Raw genomic sequence first — 26,264 nt, 5'->3', positions numbered from 1 at the left:
TAGGTGCACTTGCGGCCAGGCTACCCAGCAATCTAGCCTTCACCCAGCAGCCAGAGTAATCTTCTGAAACATAAACCATCCCAGCTTACCTCCTCCCATGAGGAAGGCCCTAGTCTACTCTGATCAGGCTGCACTGGTTTCCTGCAGTTCTAGAATAGGTCAAGCTTGTCCAGACCTCAGAACCTACTACCCCAAGGCTCTCTCTGCATCCACCATACACAACTAGTGATTTACAATTTAAGGTTGAGGGTTAAATACCACTTCCCCAGAGAGCTCTTCCCCAGTGACTCTACTTAAATTGGCACCCCTCCCCTCATTATTCTTTATCAGCAGAATTCATCACATCTTTCATAAAACGGACCATAATTTATAACTACATACCTATACATAATTCATTACCATACATAAGCTTTCTATATCCTCACTGATTTTCTGTCTGGTAGTTATCAAATCAGCATTTTATTTTATACAATATTTATCATATTAAATTTTATGAATGTTTATAAAATTTTAGAAATATTTTATAAATGTTAAAAGCTTTTATACAATATTTATAATACAGTATGCACTTCTCCATATGGTTTCTTTACTTGCTTATTTCTGTCTCCCACGCTAAGATCAGGGACTATGTCCATTTAATCTACGGTAACTTCCCAGGACCTCACACAGGGTCTGGCACAGGGTAAATAAACAAAAACTATTAGTTAAAATAAATGGAGCCTGGTTATTCATAAATATTGCCCCATTTGAATGCACTCTTATGACAACCTGCCTGAAAATAAAAATTTTTCATCAGTAACTTGAGTGTAATATATGTTTAAGTGTTCTTACCAATTCTCATTTTTGTTTTGGCCAATAACATGACATGAGGAAGATAGATATTTTTCAAAGGCTGTAATGGACTTGCATAGTCAGTGTTTGATAAAGGAAATTCAATTGTTTCTCCAAAAGTTAGCATCTGTAAAAGAAACGCTGTAGTTAGTAACTAGCTAATGTGGTTTGGAATAAGAAGACAGAAAAGTAAGTTTCCAAGTCTTGAGGACACAAAAGCATGCTCACCTGTTCAATAAGAATGTTGTGAGACTGAATCAACAAATGTAATTTTTCTGTTTTTAAAGGAGTTTCCTTGAATTTCTCGGCTTTTGTTAAATCATCCAGCAAAAGCATGCTTCTCACCAGAGTTAAATGAGATCGAGGAGAAATAAATTCTCTTTCTTCAAGCAAATGTATTATCGCCTATTAAAATAAAATTATTCCTTTTGATAGTCCTGTTTCCAATTCACTGAAACAAGAGCTGGCCAAACCGTTATGCGTTCAGCACCTAATGGAATTTAAAGTTCTCTCCTTTGCTCTAATCAGAATCAGTAGGTAAATATCAATGTGAAAGAGGTCTCCTTCCTACCTGAAGGTTGGTTATGATGTCTGCCTTTAGATGCTTTTCTTGTAGGCCAATGATTACAGCTTGCATCAAGAACTCAGCCTGTAGCTCTCTGTCGCCTGCACTTTGTGCCTCCTCGCACACTTCATTGATGAGGCTGACGTAATCGATCATATCATTTTCTAAAGTGAATAAATGCAGTTATTCAAAATACCCTGGGAAAGTAAGAAATTACATACGCATAACACCCCCAATATTCATCACAGGAATATTGTGTAATATAGAACAACAGGAAGATACAAAGATAGAAAACAGACTCTACATGAAACATGAAAGATCAGTGTGTTGCGATTTGGGGGAAAGTACTTTAGGGTATTCCAGTGCTGCAAAAGTAATGATGCTAAATGAAAAAAATTAATGTGGAAGATGGCTAGAGATGGGTGGATAGATAGATTTGCAAACAGATTTATTTACAAATTTACAAATTATTAATCACCGTAAGAACTCACATATATACATGCCAGGCTATGATCTAAAACTTTATAAATTTAACCCATTTGAGACTGCCAATAACCCTATGAAGTAGTCCACTTTTACCAAGGGGAAAACAGAGGCACAGGGGGATTAAGAGACTTGGCCAAGGTCACACAGGGAGAAAGTGGTAGACCAAATATTTGAACCCGGAGCGAGTACCCTGAGCCAGAATCTGTGCTCGGGCCCCTACACTATGCTGCCTCTCCCCTCAATGACAAGACCTGCACAGTAGTATTTTGAAATCTACTTGCCTGTTCTGCATGCATCAGAAACATATATGCCATTTTCAGGGATACAAGGGACTACTGAAATGATTATTCTTGTTTAATGACATGAATTTTTTATTCTGGAAACAGATCAAGCTATAAAGTTAGAAAATGTTAATGTTATAATAATAAAATGTATCTCAACAAAACCTCCCTTACCTGAGTGAAATTAATTTTTCTGAAAACTTGGATTAAGAAAATAGGCTGTTTGTACCTGTCACGATTCCAATGCCATGAATCTGTGCAACAAATGCAGTCACCAGTGCTAAGCGGCACCTCAACCAGAGATGAATGTTGAAATATTCTCGAGAATTCAGGGAAACAGGGTCTAAAAACTCATTATCATCTTTATTTTCAGTAGCCTAAACAATACAAAAATGATGGTTATCTTGCCATTTAATAACGTTAAAGTTCTGGCCTAATGTGAAATTTAAATTAAGAGAAGCATCTGATATCATTTAATACTACTAAATTTTTAATTTTGGAAATCTGTCTTGCACATTCTATAAACTGTAAAAAGTACACACAGAAAATAACTAGAATCATTCACAATCCTGCCATCCTCTATTAATATTTGGCATACCGATTTTCAACTTTTCTTTTTCTTTCTACACCCATTGTAGAAAATAGTTTTGCACTATGAATTTTTCATTGCAAATTATATTATCAGCTGTGTCTGTGGCTTCAAAAATTTTGTGAACATTATCTTAACGACTGAAAAATAATAAATAACACTGGCTAATATTTATTGAGTACTTATTATGTTCCAGGTACTGTGCCAAATATTATACGCACATTATCTTATTTGATCCCCCTGAGAACCCAAACAGGAGTTCTTTTTATTTCTGTTTTACAGATGCGAGAATGGAGACCTAGGAAAGTTAAATATTTGCTTAAATTCCACTATGTTTTGGTGGGATTCAAACTCGTGCCCTTCTCAATTTAGAGCCCCCACTCTTTATCCACTGTGCCACACACTACTGTATGCTGCTCACATTCCAAATATGTATTATAATTGGTTTCCCATTTTCATTACTGTACTTTAGAAAAGGGTGGTCAATGTCCAGAGCTCCTGAGAGAGAAGGACAAAGGGAGGTTTTTCCAAGTGGGCGTGGGGGATCCATTTCAGACATTTGGAAACTTTAAAATCATCTAGAACAATGCCCATTTGTTCCAGGAATTTCCCGCTATGCATCTCTGACAGCTCCAACCAATCGGCAACACCTAATATCAAGGAGCAGCCATCAGGACCTGGGGGAGGCAGGAATATGGAGAGACCGGTGGGAAGCACTGTGGGAAGCACCAGTGAGCCGGTGCCAGGAACAGAGTTAAGAAGTGAACAGAGGCCTCCAGGCAGGATGGTGACTAGAATGGGCACACAAGTACTCGAGGAGTCTAGGATTTAGATTAGCAATACAGGATAAAATGCTTATCCGCGTACCTTATCTCTCAGCGCCTACAGTTCCTGTGACTATTGAAGAGCCATGGCACGTGTAATCTGAATCAGGATTTCTCAACCTCAGCACTACGGGTAGCCATGGAGGGCTGTCCTGGGCATCATGTGTTTAGCGGCATCCCTGACCTGCACGCACTAGATGCCAGGAGCACCCTCTCTGGTTGTAACCACCGAAATGTCTCCAGATGTTGCCAAATACCCCTGGGAGGCAAAATAACCCCCAACTGACAACCATTCCTCCAAGTCAATTTTTGAATTAGATTGCTTTTTAGCACTTTTATTGCTTTTAATATAGTAAGAAATGAGTTTCTATTTGGGATAATTAATTTTGCTTATTTGTAATAACACTAGATATTAGCAATTTTATTAGTAAAGCTTAAAATAATGAGCAAGGATTCTGTGATGAATCTTTACGTTTTAATCCTAAACAACCCTTTATTATTAAATTACTTGGTCTTATCAAACTTCAATAAAATGTCAAAGAATTCATGACACCAGTCGTCGAACAGATTTCAGAGCTTAAATGTGGAAGAATCTACCTATGAGGAATCCAAGGTAGGAAATAATGCAGGTGTCATACTGGTGATGCTGAACTAATAAATTCAAAAGTGAAATGAAGAGCCAAATAAAGTGAGACAACTTTATTTGCTGAAGAAATCAGATCTAGAATACTGGAATGATGTATATGGTGGGACCTTATTGATTATTACATTCAATTCCATCAGTTCACAAATGAGATTTAAATGAAAAATTAAAATTTTTAGTTAAAATATTTTAAAGTTTAAGGGACTTGCTCAAGTATACCACTAAATGAAGAGCATAAATGGGGCTTTAACACTTACCTCTTTACTCTGAATTCAATGTTTTTTCTACTTTAGCCCTTTATTTCATGCCAACAGTTATTACATAGTAAGTATTGTAAAGAGAAACATCGAATTCATACATACAGAAGCTCCTGGAGAGATGGAATTCTCTGTGTCATCTTGCACTCCCTTCTTTTTAAAAAGTTTTGAATCCTGGAGAAGTCTCAGCGTAGAAAATACTACTGCAGCACTAAAATAGAAAATATATTTTAAATCTTACTAGTAGTGACCATCTCATTAATAAAATGAGCACATATGCATTTCATATGTATCACAGTGTGGTTCTCCAGCCTTTCAAGGTTCTAGAACTGTTACTGAAAGCTATACAGTTGGAAACTCTTATGCTAAATTATTGCTTAATCAATGTCCAGCAGTACCAGAAGGCAGATGTACTAAATTAAGAAAACAGAAGCTAGGAGATAGGAGTTCTCCTGACTTCCTGTTGCTCCGTACATAGGTTTGTCTGAACTTTAAACCAAGTTATAACTGATATCACACTTCTTCAAAATAGCTTAATAATATATATCAAGAGACTTCTGCTTTTGAAAATCTATTCCAAAATGAAATCTAAGATGCAGAACAATCTGTATACCTGAAGATGCTTTGTAGTGTTATTTTATAACATGGAAAGACTGGGTGAAAGCCAAATGGACGATATGCCTAGTCAGCTTAGTCCCCACTTGAATAGTTAATAGACAATCACATTTAACAGGTGTTACGGGTTGAACTGTGTCCTCTGGAAAGAAAAGAAAGAAAAGAAAAGAAAAGAAAAGAAAAGAAAAGAAAAGAAAAGAAAAGAAAAGAAAAGAAAAAAGAAAGAAAGAAGAGGAAGGAAGGAAGGAAGGATAAAAGAAAGAAAGAAAGAAAGAAAGAAAGAAAGAAAGAAAGAAAGAAAGAAAAAAAGAAAGAAAGAAAGAAAAAGAAAAAGAGGGAAAGAGAAAAAGAGAGAAAGAGAGAAAGAGAGAAAGGGAGAGAGAAAGGGGGTACCTGGGTGGCTCAGTTGGTTAAGCATCTGACTCTTGATTTTGACTCAGGTCATGAACTCAGGGATTTACGACTGAGCCCCATGTTGGGCTTTGCACTCAGCAGGGAGTCGGCTTGAGATTCCCGCCCTCCCTCTCCCTATGCCCCTCCCCCCATTCAGGTGCACACTCTCTCTCTCAAATAAATAAAGAAATAAAATCTTAGGGAAAAAAAAAGGTATGTTGACGTCCTAACCCTCAGTACCTCAGAATGGTGGTAATCTGAAATAAAATGAGGTCATTAGGGTGGACCCTGTTCCAATATGACCACTGTTTGTATAAAAAGGGAATATTTGGACAGAGAGACAGATATACAGAGAGGGAAGGTGACACGAAGACACATAGGAAGAAGACAGTCACATGACTGGAGTGGTGCCTTTACAAGCCAAGGAATGCCAAGGATTACGGGCAAACACCAGAAGGTACAAGAAGCAAGGAAAGGTTCTCCTCTAGAGCCTTCAGACAGAACATGGCCCTGCTGACACTTTGAATTTGAAGCATGGACTCCAGGACCATGAGACAATAAAATTCTGTTGTTCGAAACCACCCAGTTTTTGGTACTTTGTTCTGGGAACCCTAGGAAACTGATAGAGTACGTTAAAAGCAGATCCCCTGGCTTTTGCCTCCTATACCAGAACCTTCCCCTCTTCCCTTGTCTTCCATGCCAGAGGCGAGTGCAGAATCACCATTGCTTCCTCACTGACTCTTGCTCTATGTTCAATCCGTCAACAAGTTCTGTCAGCTTCACCTTCAACATACGGGTACCAGCCAGCAGCTCCTCGCCTCCTCCAGTGCTGGCACCGTCATCCAAGCCACCATCATCTCCAGGCTGCACAAACGGGAGCCTCCTGACCAGCCTCCCGCTCTTGCTCTTGTCCCTGCAGCCCTGATCTCCACACAGCAGCCACAGCAACCTCATTGAGAGGTAAATCAGATCCTACCACCTCCCTCCACATACGTTCCAGAGGCCTCCCGTGTCCCTGGACTGTGGTCAGTACACTTCTTCCTATGGGTCAGTTACTGAGGTTTCTGGCCGAGTACATGATCAGCTACAGATGTGTCCATGGATGCTTGCGAGAAGGTACGGTCTCTGTTTATAGGCTCCCAGAGTGTGTACATATGCTCAACTTTTAAAATTATATTTTTAAACCCTCTTCTTTTTTGTCTACATTTTGTATGAAAAGCTGAAAACATTGTGCTAACACACATACTCTGTCCACAGAGATTTTCTTTTTTTTTTTTTTCCCCTCCACAAGCCTTTAAAAAAACAATAACTGGTACTTACTGAGTGTTTACCACCTGTCAGGTGCTGCTGTGTTAAGTGCTTTGTGTGAATTAATTTGCTTAATCACCACCACGAACCTACAAGGTAGATACTACTCTCATCATTACTTGATAGATCAGGAAATAGAGACAGAAAAGTTAAGTGACTTGCCTAAGACGACACAGCTAGAAAGCAGAGGCAGGATTAGAACCCAGGCAACTGGCCCCTGAGCCTGCACACTTAACTGCTGCCTGTCACATGGCCTCTGTCTTTCCGGCAGTTCTGACAAATTTGGTTTTGTTTTGGATCAGTGTTACTTGGTGCCATGTTTAAGGCGGCTACATAGTCATTGTCGGCTGCACCTTTTACCAACACAAAGACCCTCTCTGTCCACTTGAATGCCTTCCGCTTTGCATTCTACTTTGCAGACTTCCTGAAATGGAATCATTCTAAGGATTAAATGAGGTATTTATTTTTCTACTTGTTCAAAAATACATACTGAGTACCTCCCATGGGCAAGGAACAAATCTCAGGGCTGCGGATACAGTCACTGTCCTCATGGAGTTGGCCTGGTAAGAGTGGGGTGTGCTTAGCAGACAGATGATGCTCGGGGCACACTAGCTGTTCTCATTGCGTGTACTGAGTAGGCCAGGGCATACGGGGGAGGACCTACGCTGATTTTTCTTCTACGTTAGTAACTAGAACATAAAGCTTCCCGCAATTACTGAATTTTAAATTCCCAAAACTCTTCTGAGTCATTAAAATGGTTTAGATATTTGTAGGATATTTTCTAAGGTATAATTTGTGATTATATAACCATACTGGTTTTTATTTAAAATAAAACCAAACGAACAAGCAAGAAAACAACATAAGATGTAAAGTGGATTGAGTACGTATACAGGAGTGCAATTTCCTCTCCCTGACACCCTTCCCCACTCAAGGGTACACACCAGTTTTGAAGGCCCCTTGTTTCCTGAGCGGCTTCCAAGGTGAGCACAGGATGGTTCCGAGAGGGCCCGGGAAGAAGGAAGTGGTACGCACCCCATCCTTCTGATTCTGAAGGCTAAATTCTGACTTCAAGAGAAATGAGGTATGAAGTTTGGAATCTTGCTAACCCAAAAACTTAATGAATAAAATATAAACATGCTAGTATGTCCTAATCCTCCTGGTGCCACGTAGGTGCACAATGGAAAATTTCTAGTTTCTGCTCTCCACCAGAGAGACAGAAAGTGTAGGGGGATTTCTCACTATAAACACTCTAAAATCCCCAAGGAAGGAGGTTTCATTCTGACACAAAATTAAAAGGCTCAAATGTTATCCCATTTAGACAATAAATTAAATATAAAGGAGAACAGAAAGGAACTTATGAAAAAAAAAAAAAAGATAGGACTCTGAGAGAGGCATCCCTAAAAGAAGTAGAAATGCAGTTGGAATAACTTTGATCTCATTTATTTCTTATTAACATTCATGACAAAAGTGGTCAGTTTGTTCTCATAAAATCCAGGCAGCTCACTCTACCTGTCACCCTAGGGAGTGTGCCTTTCAATTTCCTTGACACATAATTTTATTAGAAGTATCATAAAATGTCAAGCTAACCATCATTTGGGAAAGGGACTGTCCAACACTCTCAGCAGCGCCCAAACAGAAGCTCGTGGGGGGTAAAGTTCACATAAGAAAAACTCATTCATCTTGACAGTAGGCTTCCCCAAATGACAACTCCTCTGCAAAAAGGCAATAACATCAAAGTTTTTGCAGGTTTTGTCCCAGGGGCCAGGTTCATGTATTTAAAATAGGAGTGATTCTGATATACTCGCACATTATTTGCATATGTCTATCTGGTTTTCAAATTAAAGTTCTATGATGACATTCCTGTCTGTGGCCATTTTGTAATTTTTAGTTTCTTGTTTCCTAAAAAAAAAAAAAAAAAAAAAAAAATCACTGTCTTCCATGGGTGTAAGACATGAATGAAGGTAAATAACAAGAAATATTTTCTAGGGCTGCTGTTGCTCTCTAAAATAGTTTGGAAAAAAGAGTTCTATATTCTTCTATAAGAAATCATATAGTCATATATTTTATATAGAAAGAGGGAGACAACGTATTCCTATATATATACACGAATCATATATTTTCTATTAAGAAATTACCTAGTAAAAGTTCCTTCTCTTCAAACTTCAAAAGGGAAAATGGTACATTATTATGCTAAGCCTATTTACCATGAATCAGCAATCACTGTATTCTTAAAGATAGCTACAAATGTAACAATACTCTAAATCAGTGTGTCTCAAGCTTTTTTATCTTGGTACTCATTTCTACCCTTAAAAATTATTGAGAATCCCCAGAGTTCCATCAATATTTACCATATTAGAACTTGAACTTCATTACTATTTATTAATTCATTTTAAAATAAAAACAATAAGCCCATTACATGTTCACACCAATAATGCATTTTTATGAAAACATCTATATTTCCCAAAACAACAACAAAACTAGTGAGAAGAATGCCATTATTTTGCATTTTTGCAAATCTCTTTAATGTCTGGCTTAATAAAAGAAAATCCATTTAACAGAAGACTTTCATATCTGCTTCTACAATCTGTTGTGACATATTGTTTTGATTGAAGTATATGAAGAAGACTAGGCCTCACAGAGATAGCTGTTGGAAATAGGAAGAGTATTTTCATATCCTTTTAAAATAATTATGAGTGCTCTTCTTTGATACTATCCCAAAATGTGACAAGTGATAGTTTCTTAAAAGTTTCTTGCAATGTGAAAGTTAATACTAAACACTGATGAAATTTCCTCCTCTGTTACATTATAAACTATTGGTCTATCTTGTCAACCAGGATTTTGGAACATTATCCATTGGTAATTTGGAAAATATTAACTCCCTGAGTTACACAAATCCCCCTAATGTTGAAACATTTCTTTACGCAATGTTTTAAAATGATGCTTGTTAATATTAATTACCACCAATCTCATCAGAACAATATAAGCATTAGAAAACCATCGAGCTCATGGTGATAAATAGAAATTTTCCAAAATTATCATTTCCCTATAAAAGTTCAGATTTTATCATTAGCAACAAATACTATTTGTTGTTTTCCTAGAAATGGTATGTTCATTTTGCTCATTTTCAGTAAAATGCCTGTCAAATACCCAAGTCTGAAAAATCAGTTTGTCAGCTGCTTTTTCAAATAAAAACAGTGTTCCATGAAACAAACTGCTTGTTCAGCTCTCATTTCAATCACGTATGTGTTCTTCCCCAAGACAACCACCCGACTTTGATATGCAGCAAAGATGCTTTAGTTGTTATTTCCCATTTAATATTTCCCCAGGATATTAAAAATATATTCCAGGATAGGGATTTATACACGTAACAGATTCTACTGGTTCATCAAAGGCATTCTTAAGTGAAACTAGGCTTTTTTTCTTTTTTTTTTTCAAAGATTTTATTTATTTATGTGACAGAGAGACAGCCAGCGAGAGAGGGAACACAGCAGGGGGAGTGGGAGAGGAAGAAGCAGGCTCCCAGTGGAAGAGCCCGATGTGGGACTCGATCCCAGAACACCGGATCACGCCCTGACCTGAAGGCAGACGCTTATCGACTGCACTACCCAGGCGCCCCTAGGCTTTTTTCTTTTTAAGTAGGTTCTATGCCCAGTGTGGAGCCCTCTGCGGGGCTTGAACTCATGACCCTGAGCTCAAGCCCTGAGGTGAGACCAAGAGTTGGATGCTAACTGACTGCGCCACCCAGGTGCCCCTGGCTTTTTTTTTTTTTTTCAATTGCAAGTGTGAGGCAGTAAAGAATGCAATGTCCACGAGTATGGTTTGGTGCCACTGCTGTGATTCACAGTGAGTTGCCAGAAGTTTTACTACTGTTGCTCTTTGCAGCATCAGAGCAAATAACAACACAATGAAGATGGTGAATGACATCTTACTTTTGTTATCAAAATAGTTCTGACCTTACAGTCCCCCTGAAAGGGTCTTAGAGACACCCCTAGAAATCTGCAGACCACATTTTGAGAGTCACTGCTCCAAAATGGACTGTATGGATTTTCATCACTGTTTAGAAACCACAAAAATTATAAATGTCCAAAAATCTACACTGCTGTAGCATAAAATCAAACTTAGATGTGGTTAATCATGGGATGGCCTTTGGTCAAGGCTCACACTGATGAGATGGTTGTATGTTTCTAATCAAAGAAAAGTGAGATTTCTGCTGAATTGGTTTCCCCTTTGCAAAAGCCACTGGTAGGCTTCTCCTTTTTCTCACAAAGAAAGCATCTGGGCTTTCTTATCTGCCTGTCCAGGTGTGGGGCAGAAGGGGGAGTAGTGGTGCTTGAAAGCTGTCAGCCATTAAACATCAAATTGGAGTCATATTCTTTATAATAACCACACAATTTTAAAATGATAGTTCCTCCTCCTCCCCCTGTCTCTACTCTGATATCTCTGTATCATGTATCATTTTTTACCACACTATATAATTTACTTACTTATTATGTTCATAGTTTACTGTCAGCCTTTATCACCTCCTATAAACTCCACAAGGGTAAGACTGTTTTCAATATATTTTTTTAAAGATTTTATTTATTTATTTGACAGAGATAGACAACGAGAGAGGGAACACAAGCAAGGGGAGTGGGAGAGGGAGAAATAGGCTTCCCACCAAGTAGGGAGCCCGATGTGGGGCTTGATCCCAGGATCCTGGGATCATGACCTGAGCTGAAGGCAGACGCTTAATGGCTGAGCCACCCAGGCGCCCCTGTTTTCAATATTGTTAAATATTTTGTCTATATGGTATATATCCAGTATTGGGATATTGATATATCTCAAGAACTTAGAACAGTGACTAGCATATTGTAGGTCCCCCAAATTATTTTTTTGAATGAATTAATGAATGGTAAGATAATAAACTTATGCATTATTCAAAGAACCATTACTAAAATGTCGGAGAGCAGTATGATAGAGATATCTACCACAACTGATATAAGAAATTCTTGAAAATATACGCCTATATTTTTTTATTATCCCAAGTAATTGTTTATATATCTTTCAGCATTGGATACAGGAACTATATTCTATTCACCTCTGTGTCCTCAAGATCTAGATCAGAGCTTAACAATGAAGTAGTTAATGGATACTGGTTGGGTAAATGAATGAATCAATGAACAAGTCAAATGAAAGATCTCACACTAACAACTGCATAACATTTAAATAATCATCCACCCAAAACTGCTTCTTAAATGGTTCAGCAAAACATAGTTCAGAAAGTGTTACTTTTTAATAATAGAGCTTGTTTTTAATATTAACTATACTGGAGTTAAAATTAAAAAATAAAAATTAAATACAAAAATAAATAAAATTAAAAAGCAAAGCTCTTCATTCTTTATATAAAACATCCTAGCTGTATGCTTTAATAAAGCAAACATGTTGTTTAGAACTATAGTTTTAAGTGTAATAATATATGAAAACTCCCCTGAAAAATAAAACACAAGTAGGCTCTATTAATATTGGAATTTATAAAACTCACCTAAAATTTGGGTATATTTGACAAATTAGGGTGAGGAAGAAATTCTCTTCTGTGCTTGAGAGACTCACCTGTATGCTGCCCGGTGTCTCTGCAGGGCGATCGCAGCCAGCTGCAGCCTGGCCTCCACCACAATCTCCAGCTCGCCAGCAGAACACTGAGAGAGGCTCCTGTGGTCTGGATGCTCCATCTCTGACACAAGGAGGTTTAGCCTGTCCTCAGCTTCTGTCAGTAAAATTGACTGAAGAAAGAACACCACATATCATATAAGTTCAGAAACAATACAAGTAATATCGCATTCTTATTCATCCAGGTGGTTTTCACGTACTGAGAAAAGTAACAATAAACGGAAGACCAGGTAGGAAAGTTGAACCTAATCATCAGAGAAGAGTGCTCAGCAAACAGGAAAAAGGCAACAGGAAATAAAAAGGAGAGTAATGGCAAGAGTAAGCATGTATAACAGTTACCCTTTATTGCATGCATACCCAATGCTCATTACTCACAGTACTTAAACTCTTCTATAAAGTGGCTGCAAATACTGAATTAGCAAATACTGAAGTATTGCTCCTAGAGGAAATACAGGGGTAGGTTCCTGTGGGCCTTGGGTCGCAACATTTTTGCCAACTGATCTGCACATAACTTTATTTAATATGTGTTTATACTTAAGGACACATTATTTAATATATACTGTAAATTCACTAACCTTGAGCTCACAGCTTACAGCTCTAAAACTCATGCCTGACTGAAGCTTGTCTAACACATTTATTTTCTTCATAAAGCACATCACAGCCATCTTACATTTAGGAATACTAAACAGCATTTCAGCACTACACTTGGGAAGCATTTCAAATAGTGAAATCACCAACAAAAAGCACAAAAATGCAAAAAAAAAAAAAAGTGGCAATATAATAGACCACGGAAAGGACACTTGTTTACAGAATGAGGGTAGAAACAAAGACAGCATTGCCTTGTCCAACTCAGCTGGGAATGTGGGCAACTCAAATTTTTCTGTGCTCTTCAATGTTGACAAAGGACCACAAATGAGCCATGAGTATCAATTTTGGAGTTATGAGTAAATTTTAGCCGATAGGCAAATTAGCAAATACTGAATCTGTGAATAATGAGGATTGACTGTATTTCAAGTTAAACTATGGTCACCTAACTGGTAATGTGACGATAATGAGATTTTACAATAGGCAATCAATAGTAAATAGCAGCCTGGCATGGCAGAGGAAAATGGAACCAGCCAATCTTTCAAGAAACAGGTCTCTAAAAACTTGTTTGTACAGAGCTGTAAATATTATATAAGTACTAGGTCAGCTTAATATAATGGTTAAGAACATATCTGTATTTTATTAGTTGCATGGCTTTAGTGAATTTTTTTCTAAGCCTCAATTTTCTCATGCTTCAGCACAACATAGTTGAAAAATGATTAATACCTACATCACAGAGTTGTAAAAATTAATCATGCAAAGTGCCTGTCATGTAGTAAGCACTGAATAAATGCTAACTGTTTTGTGTTGCTGTCGTCATCACTATTATTACTAGGAAATGAGAAACAGGGCTTGGAATACTCAAATCCCATCAAATAATGAATCATATTTTCCACAGTGCCTTAATCAGGTTGTAAAGTCAAAGTCTGACAACCTCTGGGCATTTAATTTTCTCATGAGGAATAGACTCCATCTCTGGTCTCAATCCGTGCTTATGCAAGAAAAGCTACTCGGTCTCCCAAAAGCAAACACAACCCTGAAAGCAAGCCTGTCCAGGGCCTAATAGTGGACATTTCGGTAACCAAGTTAGTATGATTTGAAAAAATTTCCAAACTTACCTTCACTGTGCTTAAAGTGAAGTCATCTTTCATTTTTGCAAACTGACCAATTAAGATTCCGTCATCCTTTAAACACAGCTCTGTAAGACACAAAATTTTGGAAGAACTAAGGATATCTGTGGTTAGCTTAAATAGTAATTCTAGTTTATAAAACTCATCATTAGCTGGGAAACCATCCATAAATTTCATATTTTAAAAAACCCACAATGATAATTAGAAACACTATTCTATCAAATGGTCCCTAAATATCACATATTCAAAGACTGAGGATGATTTTTACAACAAATCAGACAATTCTGAAAGGATATTTAGGATGCTTGGTGATGTTCTTTAAATTATTGGCTACAATATAGAGTAGTGGTTCCTCCCCTAGGATCACAAGATCCCTTCAGGTACCTAGAGTATTTTGGTCCTTCCAGATATTTACAACATTTCAATAAGATCTCCCTGGAAATGGCAGTTCTACTGGTTTGCATAAGCCTCTCATACTAAAAGCAGAGAGTGAGACCATTTGGAATAGCACAATTTACAATTCCCAAGTATCTCAAAATACCTACCCACATTCTGAAGATTGTCCTTATTCTGAGCCAGGGAGAACTAAGATAATTTAGATCACAGACTCTGCCTGCTTTAGTAAACCTGACTTCTAGGCTACAGAAGAGAGAGAGAGAAAAACAAAACAAAACAAAACAAAACAAAAAAACCCATGACTGGGAATTACTGCAAGGGGGAAGAAGAAGTCTAAAATAACATGGAATTGAATATACTTTCCTTCTCCTCTTCTTCCAACTCCTACCTATCTGGCTCTTCTCCTAAATTAGGGGGCTCTGGAGTGAGAGGTCAGCTGAGTATGAAAGAGGGCTTAAGGGGCGCCTGGGTGGCGCAGTCGTTAAGCATCTGCCTTCAGCTCAGGGAGTGATCCCAGGGTTCTGGGATCGAGCCCACGAGCCTGCTTCTTCCTCTCCCACTCCCCCTGCTTGTGTTCTTTCTCTCGCTGGCTGTCTCTGTCAAATAAATAAATAAAATCTTTAAAAAAAAAAAAAAAAAAAAGAAAGAGGGCTTAAGAATTGGGGAAGGCCCAGTAGAAAGATCTGGGGCTGGGTTTTCTTCCCTAAGGGAGAAACTAAGGAGAGACAGAAAAATAAATAAATAAATGCCTAGAGACTGGTATTGAAGAACTCTGGGAGATGTATCTGAACATGAGAGATGCTAGGAAGAGTTTGATCTACATTTTTCTCCTGCTCTCTCTGCCTCTGAGTGACCCTGGTGCTTCTCTGCATGCCCCTCCCTGGTAGTAACCTGCCCCTCCTCTTGGAGGGTTAAATAACAAACTATGTTTTTCATGGCCATCATCTCCTGATCTGTTGGCCTCATCATACCTGAATAATAATAACAGTTACATTTTAAAACAGAGCCAATATTACTCCAATAACCAAACCGGACAAAGATACCACAAGAAATGAAAACTACAGACCAATATCTATTATGAATAAGGATGTAAAAATCTTCAACAAAATACTAGCAAACTGAATCCAGCAACACACAAAAAGAACTTACACACCATGACTAAATGGGAGTTAGTCCAAGAATGCAAAGTTGGTTTAAACACTCAAAAATCAATTACTTTACTATGCCATATCAATAGAATTTAAAACAACAACAACAACAACAACATGGAATCGTCTTAATAGATGCAGGAAAAGCACTTAATAAAATCCAGCACACTTTTAAAATAAAATCATTCAACAAACCAGGAATAAAAAAGAAATCCCCCTGCCTGATAAAGAATATCTATAAAAAACCAACAGTTAACACCATACCTAATGGTGAAAAACAAATATTCTTAGGGCAACATCCAATACAGTTGAAAAATACATATACACTATGACCTATAAATCCCATCCATGGGCATCTTATCCCACAGAAACATACACTATATGATATGGATATGTAGCACTTCAGCATAGTTCCCTAAAGACGAAGTGAAAGCACACCAATAGTGGAACGGTTGAATAAACCGTGAGATAGTCCCAGCACATAATACTAGACAACCAGAAAAGCAGGACAAACAAAGCAGTTGACTTAAAGTGGTTTTAGTGAAGTTTTTCTGGATAATAAAGACAAGATGCAGAAAAATGTAAAATATATCATTTTATAAATAAATGACAAATCCTATTTTGTACATATATATTTATATGTATATGAATACTGATATATGAATGGATATGGCTATGCATATACCTAACATATGTGTGTCATTGAGATTAGAGAAAAATATGGAAGAATACATACTAGACTATTCATATGGATTATTGGGAGTGGAGTGGGAATAGCTGAGGAAAGAGAAAGAAAAACAAGCAAAAAATAAAACAGAAGATTACCTTTCAAGTTTGGAAGGTTTACTCTACTCTTCTCAGAAGTAAGTCCATGGTAGATTGTTTTCATTGAATTATCTGGGACACAATTTATTGTTGCAGCCACACTTATTAAAAAGTATGCTTTCACAAAAGAAAACTTATTTAAGAGATGTTGTTGGCCAACTGTAGCTAGAATTAGAGGCAATCCTTTACTTATTAATTCATCAAGTGCCTAAAAAAATGAAATGAAGAAAACAAGGCAAATCAGTAAAATACTGTTTTCAGGTAATATTAGTTTTCATCCCCTTTTGCATCCCTTATTTGTTGTTAGATGATGGAATACAGGATAGACACAAGGTACCATAAATGGCAGGTCTATCGCAAGAGATGTGGAATGTCAGAACTACCCCAGCAGTTCTAAGTGCTTCTGCCATTCCCTACCAGTTTGTGACTGTGCCTCATGAACCCAGCCCTGGCACACAATGAGTGAACCTGGTGCTGAGAGCAAGGGAGGGAACATCTTATCAAAATAAAGAACCCACAAAAGCTCATCAGCCATGCACGCCCAGCTGTCCTGTTTTCACATGAGTAAATTAGAGGTACTAGGACAGGAACAGGGGAAGAATGGGTAGACAAGCATGCTCCTTACCCAGCTTAGATTTGGAGCTCAATCGTTATAACTCCACCTTGTGTACACACTATCAACTCCCTGGTCCCTCTCCTGTGCATACACACTTTTTTGGCAAAACAGCCATGGTAAAATCCAACACTGGACCTTCTTGTGGTGTACACCCTACAGCTGAAGAAAGCTTGAGCAAGCTGAAGAAAAGCATGCAGTCAGGCTAAGCCATCCCACTTTAATATCCTGACCAAACCTCAGTGCACCTGGTCATCATCCTACATTTTTCCAGTCCATTCATTCTCCCTCTCTCCTAGACAAGCATTTCATGCTCTTTGTTTCTAAATTCTGACCCTTCCTCCCCATGCTCTTCCCAGCTAATGACCTTGCTTCTTCTACTTAAAAGAGAAAACTGAAGCAGTCAGAGTAGTGTCCATAGATCCTAAAGCTCCATTCTCCTACCCACCCAAGCATCTGCCCCACCACCCTGCCTCCCTTCCTGTCACTTATGCCATTGATCCTCTCCCCACTGGTCTACTCAGCCATTCACTCCTACATCATAAATCTCCCCTTGCTGTAGACATTCTCATCAGCACAGAGCCATGCTGTCTTCTCTTCCATCTTAAAAAACCAAAAACTATCTATACCTTGACACTCTTTTCCAACTACTACCCAAATTCTCACTTCCCTTTATAGCAATGATCTGAAGAGTTGTCAATATTCCAATTTCTCTCCTTTCATTTGTTTTTAAGCCCACTCCTTTCCTACACTGAAACCCTTTGGTCAAGGTGACCAGTGGCCTATAGTTACCTTAAATCAGTATTCAATTCTTAGTCCTCATATGCCATGTTACTTTTAATCTAAGACATCATTATCTTATATGCCAATTAAACCATCACATATCCTCAACTATAAAATGCATTCTAATTTCTGAGCTATTAAATGTGAAAAAAGATGCATGTTTAAGACTCAGTGAGTTATGGTGCTTGATTCATCTATACAATATGGTGCTATTAATCCATTCCTCTTTTGAAAATGTTTCTCTTAGCTTTCAAGTCATCACATTCTCTTGGTTTCTTCCCTAACCCGTCAGTCATTACTTTTCTCTCTTTGCTGCTTCTTCTTCACCTAGATTTTTAGCACCAGAGTGTCCTAGGGCTTGGTCCTCTTCCCTCTCCTTACTCCCTCCTCTTAGATGATCTCTTTTTTTTCCCCCTTAGATGATCTTAAACAGGCTCAGGTTTTAATTTCATCTAAAGGCTAATGAAATCCTGAGTTTTTCTTTCCAGCTCCAATCTCTCTTCTAAAGTCAAATCAACTTCTGACTCAAATAGTCCACTTGGATATCTAAGAGATATCTCAAACTGAAAATGTCCAAAACTATATTCCTAGCCTCCTCACAACCACACACACACACACACACACACACTAAAATATAAGCTCTATGAGGGCTGGGAATTTGTCTGTATTGTTCATTGACTGATGTGTTTGATTGACAGCACTGGAACAGTACCTAGCACACAGTAGGTTCAACAGATCAGCTAAAAAGATCCCTCTAAACAGGTAGATCAGGCCACACCTCTGCTCTAAACCTTCCAGTGTCTCCTCACGCTGTTCAGAAGAAGAACCTAAATTACAAGACCCTACAAGTCTCTTCTCCAACTGTCCCCCTGTTACCTCTCTGACTGTCTCCTACCACCTTCGCATCACTCACAGGGCTCTTAGCCACGCTAAGATGCCCCTCACCAAGCTAGGTAATCCTGCCCCTAAGGCCTTTGCACTCACTGCACTCTCTTCCAAGATGGTTCCTAAATTCCCCGATTTCCTAAACTTGCACCTTTACCTGTGCACAAATGCCATGTCAGTGAAGACTAAGCTGATTACCCCACTTAAAATTACAACCCCCAACCTAGCCCCAAGCTCCCAATCCCCTTTATGTGCTGCTGGGTTTATTTTCTCCCTCAGCATGGTTCACCTTCTAACTTACTACATAATTTACTTAATTATAATATTTATTTATAGATCATGCTTATTATCAGTTTTTCCCACTAAAATTTAAGCTCCCTGAGGGCTTGGAGTTTGTCTGTTGCTGACTGACTATTTCTTTGACAGCACCAAAATAGTGTCTTACACACAATATGCTTTTATTAAATATTTGTTGAATTAACAACATTTGTTAATTAGTGATTTCAGATGTTGGGGCTGTCTATTCTAGAAGAGAGGGAAACTATTTGCCTTATGTGAATTAAAAAAGAAAAGTTTCGTTGTTTGGGAGAGTTTGAGGCAATATTGGCGTGGATAGGTCTATTGCTGTTGTCCATTCTCTATTCTCTTCTGAAGGGTGAAAATCAGTACACACAGAAAACCCAGACATGGAACAGCTCTAAGTCTGAGCAGACAACACACTGCATACTAGGAAAATGGCTGACGTTCTTTATCAGGGGAAGAAACTTCAGATTGGTTGGGGGTGTAAGGGGAGAGAAGGTTTCTCTTCTCTTTTTCCTCCCTAGCAAACAGTGTCTTAATGAGCCTTGACAATTACACACAAACACTTGAGGATCAAAAGAAGATTAATTAGTAATGCTATTTAACACTCATTTCTCTCCATCTATACAGAAAACATAAAGTGTAATCTGAAGAGTCTTAAGCAGACCAACAGTTCTGTTTTAATTAATTAGCTAATAGAAATCAGCTTTCCATTATACTGTCAGTCTCTTTTTGTTTAAAAAGAAATGATCGGGGAGACATTCTTTTTATACCCAAAAACACTCCTTAAAAAAGTGCTTTTAGGATGCCCTGGAATTTATGACTGGAAAGAAATAAATATTCTTAACCATCCGAAGGTCTTGGAACACTGAAACAAAATATGAATATGTATGCGTATCTTCCTAATACTGATTCTTTCATTTCAGGCAACTTGCTTATAAATCAAAACAAATTTTAAGGCCAAACAATGAATCATCTGAAGCTTAATTAAAAGTGAAGTTTGTGGAATAACATGAACAATAATGGAAGAGTAGTAAGATTACATTTAATAAAAGGTGGCTATAATGCCTATCAAATTATGGAAGACAAAGCTAAGGCAATATTGAGAAATGTTGCTCAAAATTATTTAATAAAAATAGCTTACTTAATGAAACAGAATGCTGTTTCCTAGCATTTAAAAAAATTAAAACTATGTGCACTTGTTTTTCTACATTGACTAGCACCTGGTTGTGTGAACACCTTACCTGTCTGCAACCCCTTAACAATGGTTGCACTACCGCTCCTCTGCTGTAACACTTTCTAGTGGACAGACTGACAAGATTCCTAAGATTTTAAAAAAATGATTTCAAGACATTTAAACGCTACACGACGTGGATGGAGCTAGAGAGTATTATGCTAAGGGAAAGAAGTCAGCAAAAGACAAATGCTATATGATTTCACTCATATGTGGGATTTAAGAAACAAAACAGATGAACATAGGGGGGAAAAAAGAGAAAGAGGTGAACCATAAAACAGACTCTTAACTATAGAGAACACACTGAGGGTTGCTGGAGAGGAGATGGGGTGGGGGATGGGGTAAATGGGTGACGGGGATTAAGGAGGACACTTGTGATGAGCACTGGGTGTTATATGTAAGTGATGAATCACTAAATTCTACTCCAGAAATTAATATTATGCTATATGTTAACTAACTAGAATTTATATAAAAACTTGAAACAAAAAAGATATTTAAATGCTACTAGGTTATCAGAAGCTTAAATCCCAATCGTTCAAGTACTAACAAAAACAAACATATTGAGATGGGCAGAATTGTCCTCTCTATGTAAAGAACACTGGGATGTTAGAGGAGTTTCTTATGAAAATGTCATATGAAAACCTTCCATTAGCTAGCACTACAGTGGTAAGCAAATTGCAGTGTGAAAATGTATCAAACCATTCAAACACCTTAAATTTACACAATGTTATATGTCAATTATGTCTCAATAAAAATTTTTTATTTTTATAAGTTTTTTTTTTTTAATAAAGGAAAAAAAGAAAACCACTGGCTGAGAGGCAGTCTGTGAGTAAAAGCACTATTGAACAAGTGAGCTAATAGCAAAACAGACAAATCCTTTTCTTAAGTCAGCCATTCTCGTCTAGGTAAACAAAATGAATATTAAAATTAGATACTTGACATGGCTAGATAAAGAAAACGAATATACACATATAATTGAAAAATGTACAAGGAATAACTGATATTTGCCCAATCTGAAAACCAGATCAATTTGGTCTAGTCCTACCTCGGGCCTCAGCATTTGGAGATAAAACCCCATTATTAGAAACAGAAGAGCATATTACATAGGAGATTTTAAAAAAACAAGGGTTACACCCACCAAATAGATTGAAATGACTCAAAATCATCTCTCCTAAATATCCAACATTTATAAAATATTGTTATCCTTACCTGCATATTTTCTTTACTGGTAAGAGGTTTTCCTGAGTCAAATGATTGAAACATCTGTCAATATACAAAACATTAACATTAGAAACAAAAATACTATTTTTATATGCAACTGTTAATGTGTTCTAAAGTATTTTAAATATAATTTTTATTGTAAAAGTAATAGATGCTCTAGTCAGAAAAGCAGTATAGAAAAAAGAAAGTAAAAACTACACATAAGTCAACTTTTTTAGGTTGTCAATGTTAATATTTTGATGTCTTTACTACCAATTTCTTTTTGATGTACTCTAAATTTTTATATATATGTATCTGTATTCCTCTTCATTAAACATTATATCATAATCATTTTTCCATGCCATTAAGTCATTTGTAAACCTCACTGTTATAGCTATCCCTATGAATGAAGCATAATAACTTAACTCCTTTCCTTTTGTTAAACATCGAGGGGGAATAATTTCCACTCTCAACTCACCATTCAGCCCCAGTTTAAATAACACAGGTGGCTATTTTATCTGTATTTCTGATTATCCGCATTGGATAGATTCCTGGGAGCAGAATTCCTGGTTACAAGAGTATTAGCACTGAGTATTAGCACTTAGAAGAATCTTTGCCAGTTTGAGGTAAAATCACACTACTCTTCAGAGTAACTCTTTTTATGGTTCTTTTCCTTTGTTGTGAAAGACCTGTTATATGTTTGGTTCTAAATACAATGTTACGTTAGGAAACATTCCATTTGTTTGCCATAGGAGATGTATCGTCATGTAGAGTGCATTCCTTTTCATACAGAAGGCCCTTTTTCGAAGATGTCAATAGTGATGACCCACCCATAACCCCTCGGTCACCTGGAAGTCACCAGCAGCTTCTGTGGATAGGTTATTCATATACGGACGGTATCCTACTTCAAGTACATGTATGTCTTTGCTTGAGGGCATTCTGTGGCCACAAGAGTGTTCAAGAGAGGCTGGAAGTGCAGGGAGCAATCCAATCCAATAAGCACAAGATTGTTCTCCCTGGTCTCTCTGAGGGCCTGGTTGCCCACGCAGGGACCTCATTAATACTGAGATGGTTCTCCTCCCTCCCTATCTGACTTTCCCACACACTCACCATTCTCCTTGGAATCACCTCTCAAATATACTCCGTGCTCCCAATTCCTTGCCTTAGGAGCTGAGGGATTTGAGGGACCCCTAAACCAAGACATTATATATAGCTCTTACTGGAATAAAGTGTTGGTAAGTGTTAAAACTTTTTCTCCTTTTTTGAAGATATTCTGTATCCTCCCTAATCCATTGAAAAGCAAATAACTGAATCCAGGGGAAGACCTTTGGTGATAAAATTGGAAGACAGTTGATGATGGGACTTTAGATTTAGTGATAAGAGCAAAATCCCAACACAAGTATCATGTTAAAAGATAGAGTTTCTTTAAAAGCCTGTGAAAAGTCCAATAGTAATCTGTAAGACTTTTTCAGTTACTTCTTTACAACTAAAATCTAATTAATTAATCCTTTCTTTAAACAACTAGCTCCCAGCCTAATGACATTGGCACCTATTTTAATTATAAACCCTGAACACATTTCCTCTTTTAATTACACTTTTTAAATTCCCATTTGAAGCCGAAAAGCTTCAAATTAACTTTGAGAATACAAAATTTAAAGTCACAATCTAATGAAAGACAATTCACCCACACTTTTCTCTTATGAAAACTGGTTAATAAAAATGAAGTTTGGAATTTACCTGTAAAAATTAGTTTCAGACTGTTTGCTTTGGTGAAAGCAATGAACATTAAAAACTCTCTCTTGTAAAAACAAAACAAAACAACAACACAAAAAAAAATAAAAACAAACAAACAAACAAAAACCCCAAAACCAAAAAACAACTCTCTCTTGTTTCTCATTCTACCCAACTGGTTTCTCTTTCCTTCTCACTTTCCTGGATTCTACATGTGGATGACCCTAAGTTTCAGTCCTCTGACTTCTGTTTTTCTCTCTCTGCTCCAGCTGATTTCATCCAGTCCCACGATTTTAAATCTCTATGCTAATCCTCCCAAATTTACTAGGATCCATCTCCACCAGGGAGACCACTTTTGACTCCTTCCACCACTCGTACCCCAACCATTGTCATGTCTCACTCAGATTATTTGCGAAGACCTTCAAACTGGTCTCCCTATTTATACCCATGTTCATCCACAGTCCATTCTCCAAACAGCAAGCAAAGTGGTCCTTTGAAAAGTAATTCCTATCCTGTCACTCCTCTACTCAAAACGCTAAGGTTTCCCATCTTATTTAAACACCAGCTCCTCACCAAGCTCCATGAGGTCCCATATGACCGTAGTTCCTGAGTCCCACCACCATTTGCTCCTCCTCTCTATTTTGCCAGCCTCACTTGGCCTCCTTGGTTTTCCTCAACCACATTTTGCAGGCATCCCCCTCAGGGCCTTTCCCCTTGCACTTCCTCCTAGCTGGAAAGTTGTTCCCTCAAGACTCCCTCATTAGAGAGACTTCCCAAAATACTTTTTTTTAAAAAAAAGATTTTATTTATGTATCTGACAGAGAGAGAGACAGCCAGCAAGAGAGGGAACACAAGGGAGTGGGAGAGGAAGAAGCAGGCTCCCAGCAGAGCAGGGAGCCTGATGCAGGGCTCGATCCCAGGACTCTGGGATCACGCCCTGAGCCAAAGGCAGATGCTTAACGACTGAGCCACCCAGGCACCCCCTCCCCAAAATACTTTGAATAAAACCCACTGCCCTGATCACTTTCTGTCCCCTCAGCTCAGCTTGACTCTCCTTCATAGTACATCATCACCTGACATATATTTATGTGCTTAATATGTTTATTCTTTTCTTCACTGGACTGTCCAATAGTAACATGCTCCCCAAAAGGCAAAAACTCCATTTATCTTTTTACTGGTCTATCCCCATGGCTGAAATAGGGCCGGTATTCAGTAAGCACTCAATAAAATATTTAAATGAGTTAAATATAATTTTAACAACAAAATGCAAATCATTTATAATAGGAAAAGGCTGTTGGCTGAGAAGCAAGCAAGAAAATACTGTTAATTTAATCCAGGTAAGAAGATGAGTTAGTTCATGACCAAAAAAAAAAAAAAAAAAAATGAGCAAAAAACCAATTGACTCTTTTCTCTCTAGATAGATACAGAAAGAGATAGAGATAGGGATGTACACACACACACACACACACACACACAGATGTATCTTATTGCCTACTGAATGTCCCTCTTTGGCTTATCTCTAGATAACCTCACAGTTACCCCAGAACAAATTATAATGCTCTAGCAATCATACTGAGAAATAAGCAGTGACATTTTAGGCCAGTACACTGAAGTAATGAATGCATTGTATGTATATTTAATGTCAGCTTATACAAGTAATTTTCAATACTGATAGCCTGTTCCCCAGCTTCTTCTAGGTCTTCCAAATTTGAATCCCACAGTATGTACTGTGTCTGTCAGTCTCACTCCTCACGCACACCACCTTCCCCAGGAAACTGACTTGTTACCTCCTATTTCCTTTATTGCTGGATCACAAGGGTCCAAGCGACAGCAAGATCACTCAGTGATTCTCATAAAACCCAAAACAGGAAAATAAGAGCTCACTATGATTTAAATATAAATGCTAGTATTCATTTTCAAAGATGTTTCAATGATCTAATTTACAAATACATTTGAACAATGCATGTTTAACAGTCTGGTATAAAGTATATATATCAAAATATCCAAATAAAACATGAGAAGAGACTGCTTTGACTAACAACATTAACCAGAAATTATAAGATTAAATGCCAAAGCTTAAGAGGTAGTGGCTGATGTGTCCACTGAGACCGTCTGTAACATGGAGACAGAATTCCAATATAAAAATTGACTCCCATGCCATACTCCCCCACATGACACCCTTCCCTTCCAGAAGAATGGAACCTTGTAAAAGCCTACTGTTAGCTATAACCAGGCTTAACAAAGAGGTTTACAGTACCAGAGACTTGTAAATACACTTTTGTGGAAGCATTCCCTAAATTTCAAAAGGTAAAGAAATGGCTTTGAATCAGAGCAGCAGATTTACCTTCACTTTTCCAGGAGCCTTACAGCCAGAGGGTATCGAGGAAGGCATGTTTTTTCCATAAAATAGCTGGGATATCTCATAAAAGGCTTCAGAAAAAAATCCTAAATCTGTAAGGACTTGTATCTTTAAAGGAAAGAAAAAAATGAGATTTTAAATTAAATAATTTGTTTTACTTACAAAATAAAAATTTTAGAGAAAAATCATCAACTTTCTGAGATCCAAAATTTCTGCTTAATGTAATTGGTAATGCCTTCCAAATTAATGCTTGGTAAACATAGTGGATGGAGATGTATGTGTTTGTGCGTAAGCTAGTTAGTTTACATGTGCAATCGACCAAGAAGCTAATGAACAACAGCAGGCAAATGTTCAAAACAATGGACATTTGTCAGATGTGGCTTACTTCATCAGAGCAAACACAAAAATAGGACAGGAAGAGAAGAGTTAAAAAAATAATTGAATTTATTTTTTGTTCCCATGGTGAACTGTGGTTTAAAAGAAAAACAAAACAAAAACACTCCTGATGTTCTCTAATACTCTGAGGAAAGTCAAACAAACCAGGAGATGAACTCTATAATGTATCAACATGGAGACAACTATTCGCTTTGTCATCCATAATTAATGCACACTGTCAGTTTTAAAGACATATCCTTAA

General features: G+C 37.6%; 1 protein-coding gene across 1 annotated transcript in view; it reads right to left on the bottom strand.

Moving 5' to 3' along the window:
• CFAP54 (cilia and flagella associated protein 54) overlaps positions 1-26,264 on the bottom strand; it is a 211,608-nt gene that overhangs the window by 75,759 nt on the left and 109,585 nt on the right. The window contains exons 30-38 of the mRNA XM_034643671.1: positions 21,547-21,600; positions 16,523-16,730; positions 14,142-14,221; positions 12,382-12,551; positions 4,582-4,687; positions 2,393-2,540; positions 1,403-1,560; positions 1,060-1,236; positions 832-958 (exon numbers count right to left, since the gene is read on the bottom strand). Of these exons, the coding sequence (XP_034499562.1) occupies positions 832-958; positions 1,060-1,236; positions 1,403-1,560; positions 2,393-2,540; positions 4,582-4,687; positions 12,382-12,551; positions 14,142-14,221; positions 16,523-16,730; positions 21,547-21,600 (1,228 nt within the window). The remainder of the gene's footprint in view (positions 1-831; positions 959-1,059; positions 1,237-1,402; positions 1,561-2,392; positions 2,541-4,581; positions 4,688-12,381; positions 12,552-14,141; positions 14,222-16,522; positions 16,731-21,546; positions 21,601-26,264) is intronic.

This window comes from Ailuropoda melanoleuca, chromosome 15 (assembly GCF_002007445.2).
Source record: "Ailuropoda melanoleuca isolate Jingjing chromosome 15, ASM200744v2, whole genome shotgun sequence".
NCBI lineage: Eukaryota > Metazoa > Chordata > Mammalia > Carnivora > Ursidae > Ailuropoda > Ailuropoda melanoleuca.
This window is presented reverse-complemented; position numbering and strand designations above follow the sequence as displayed.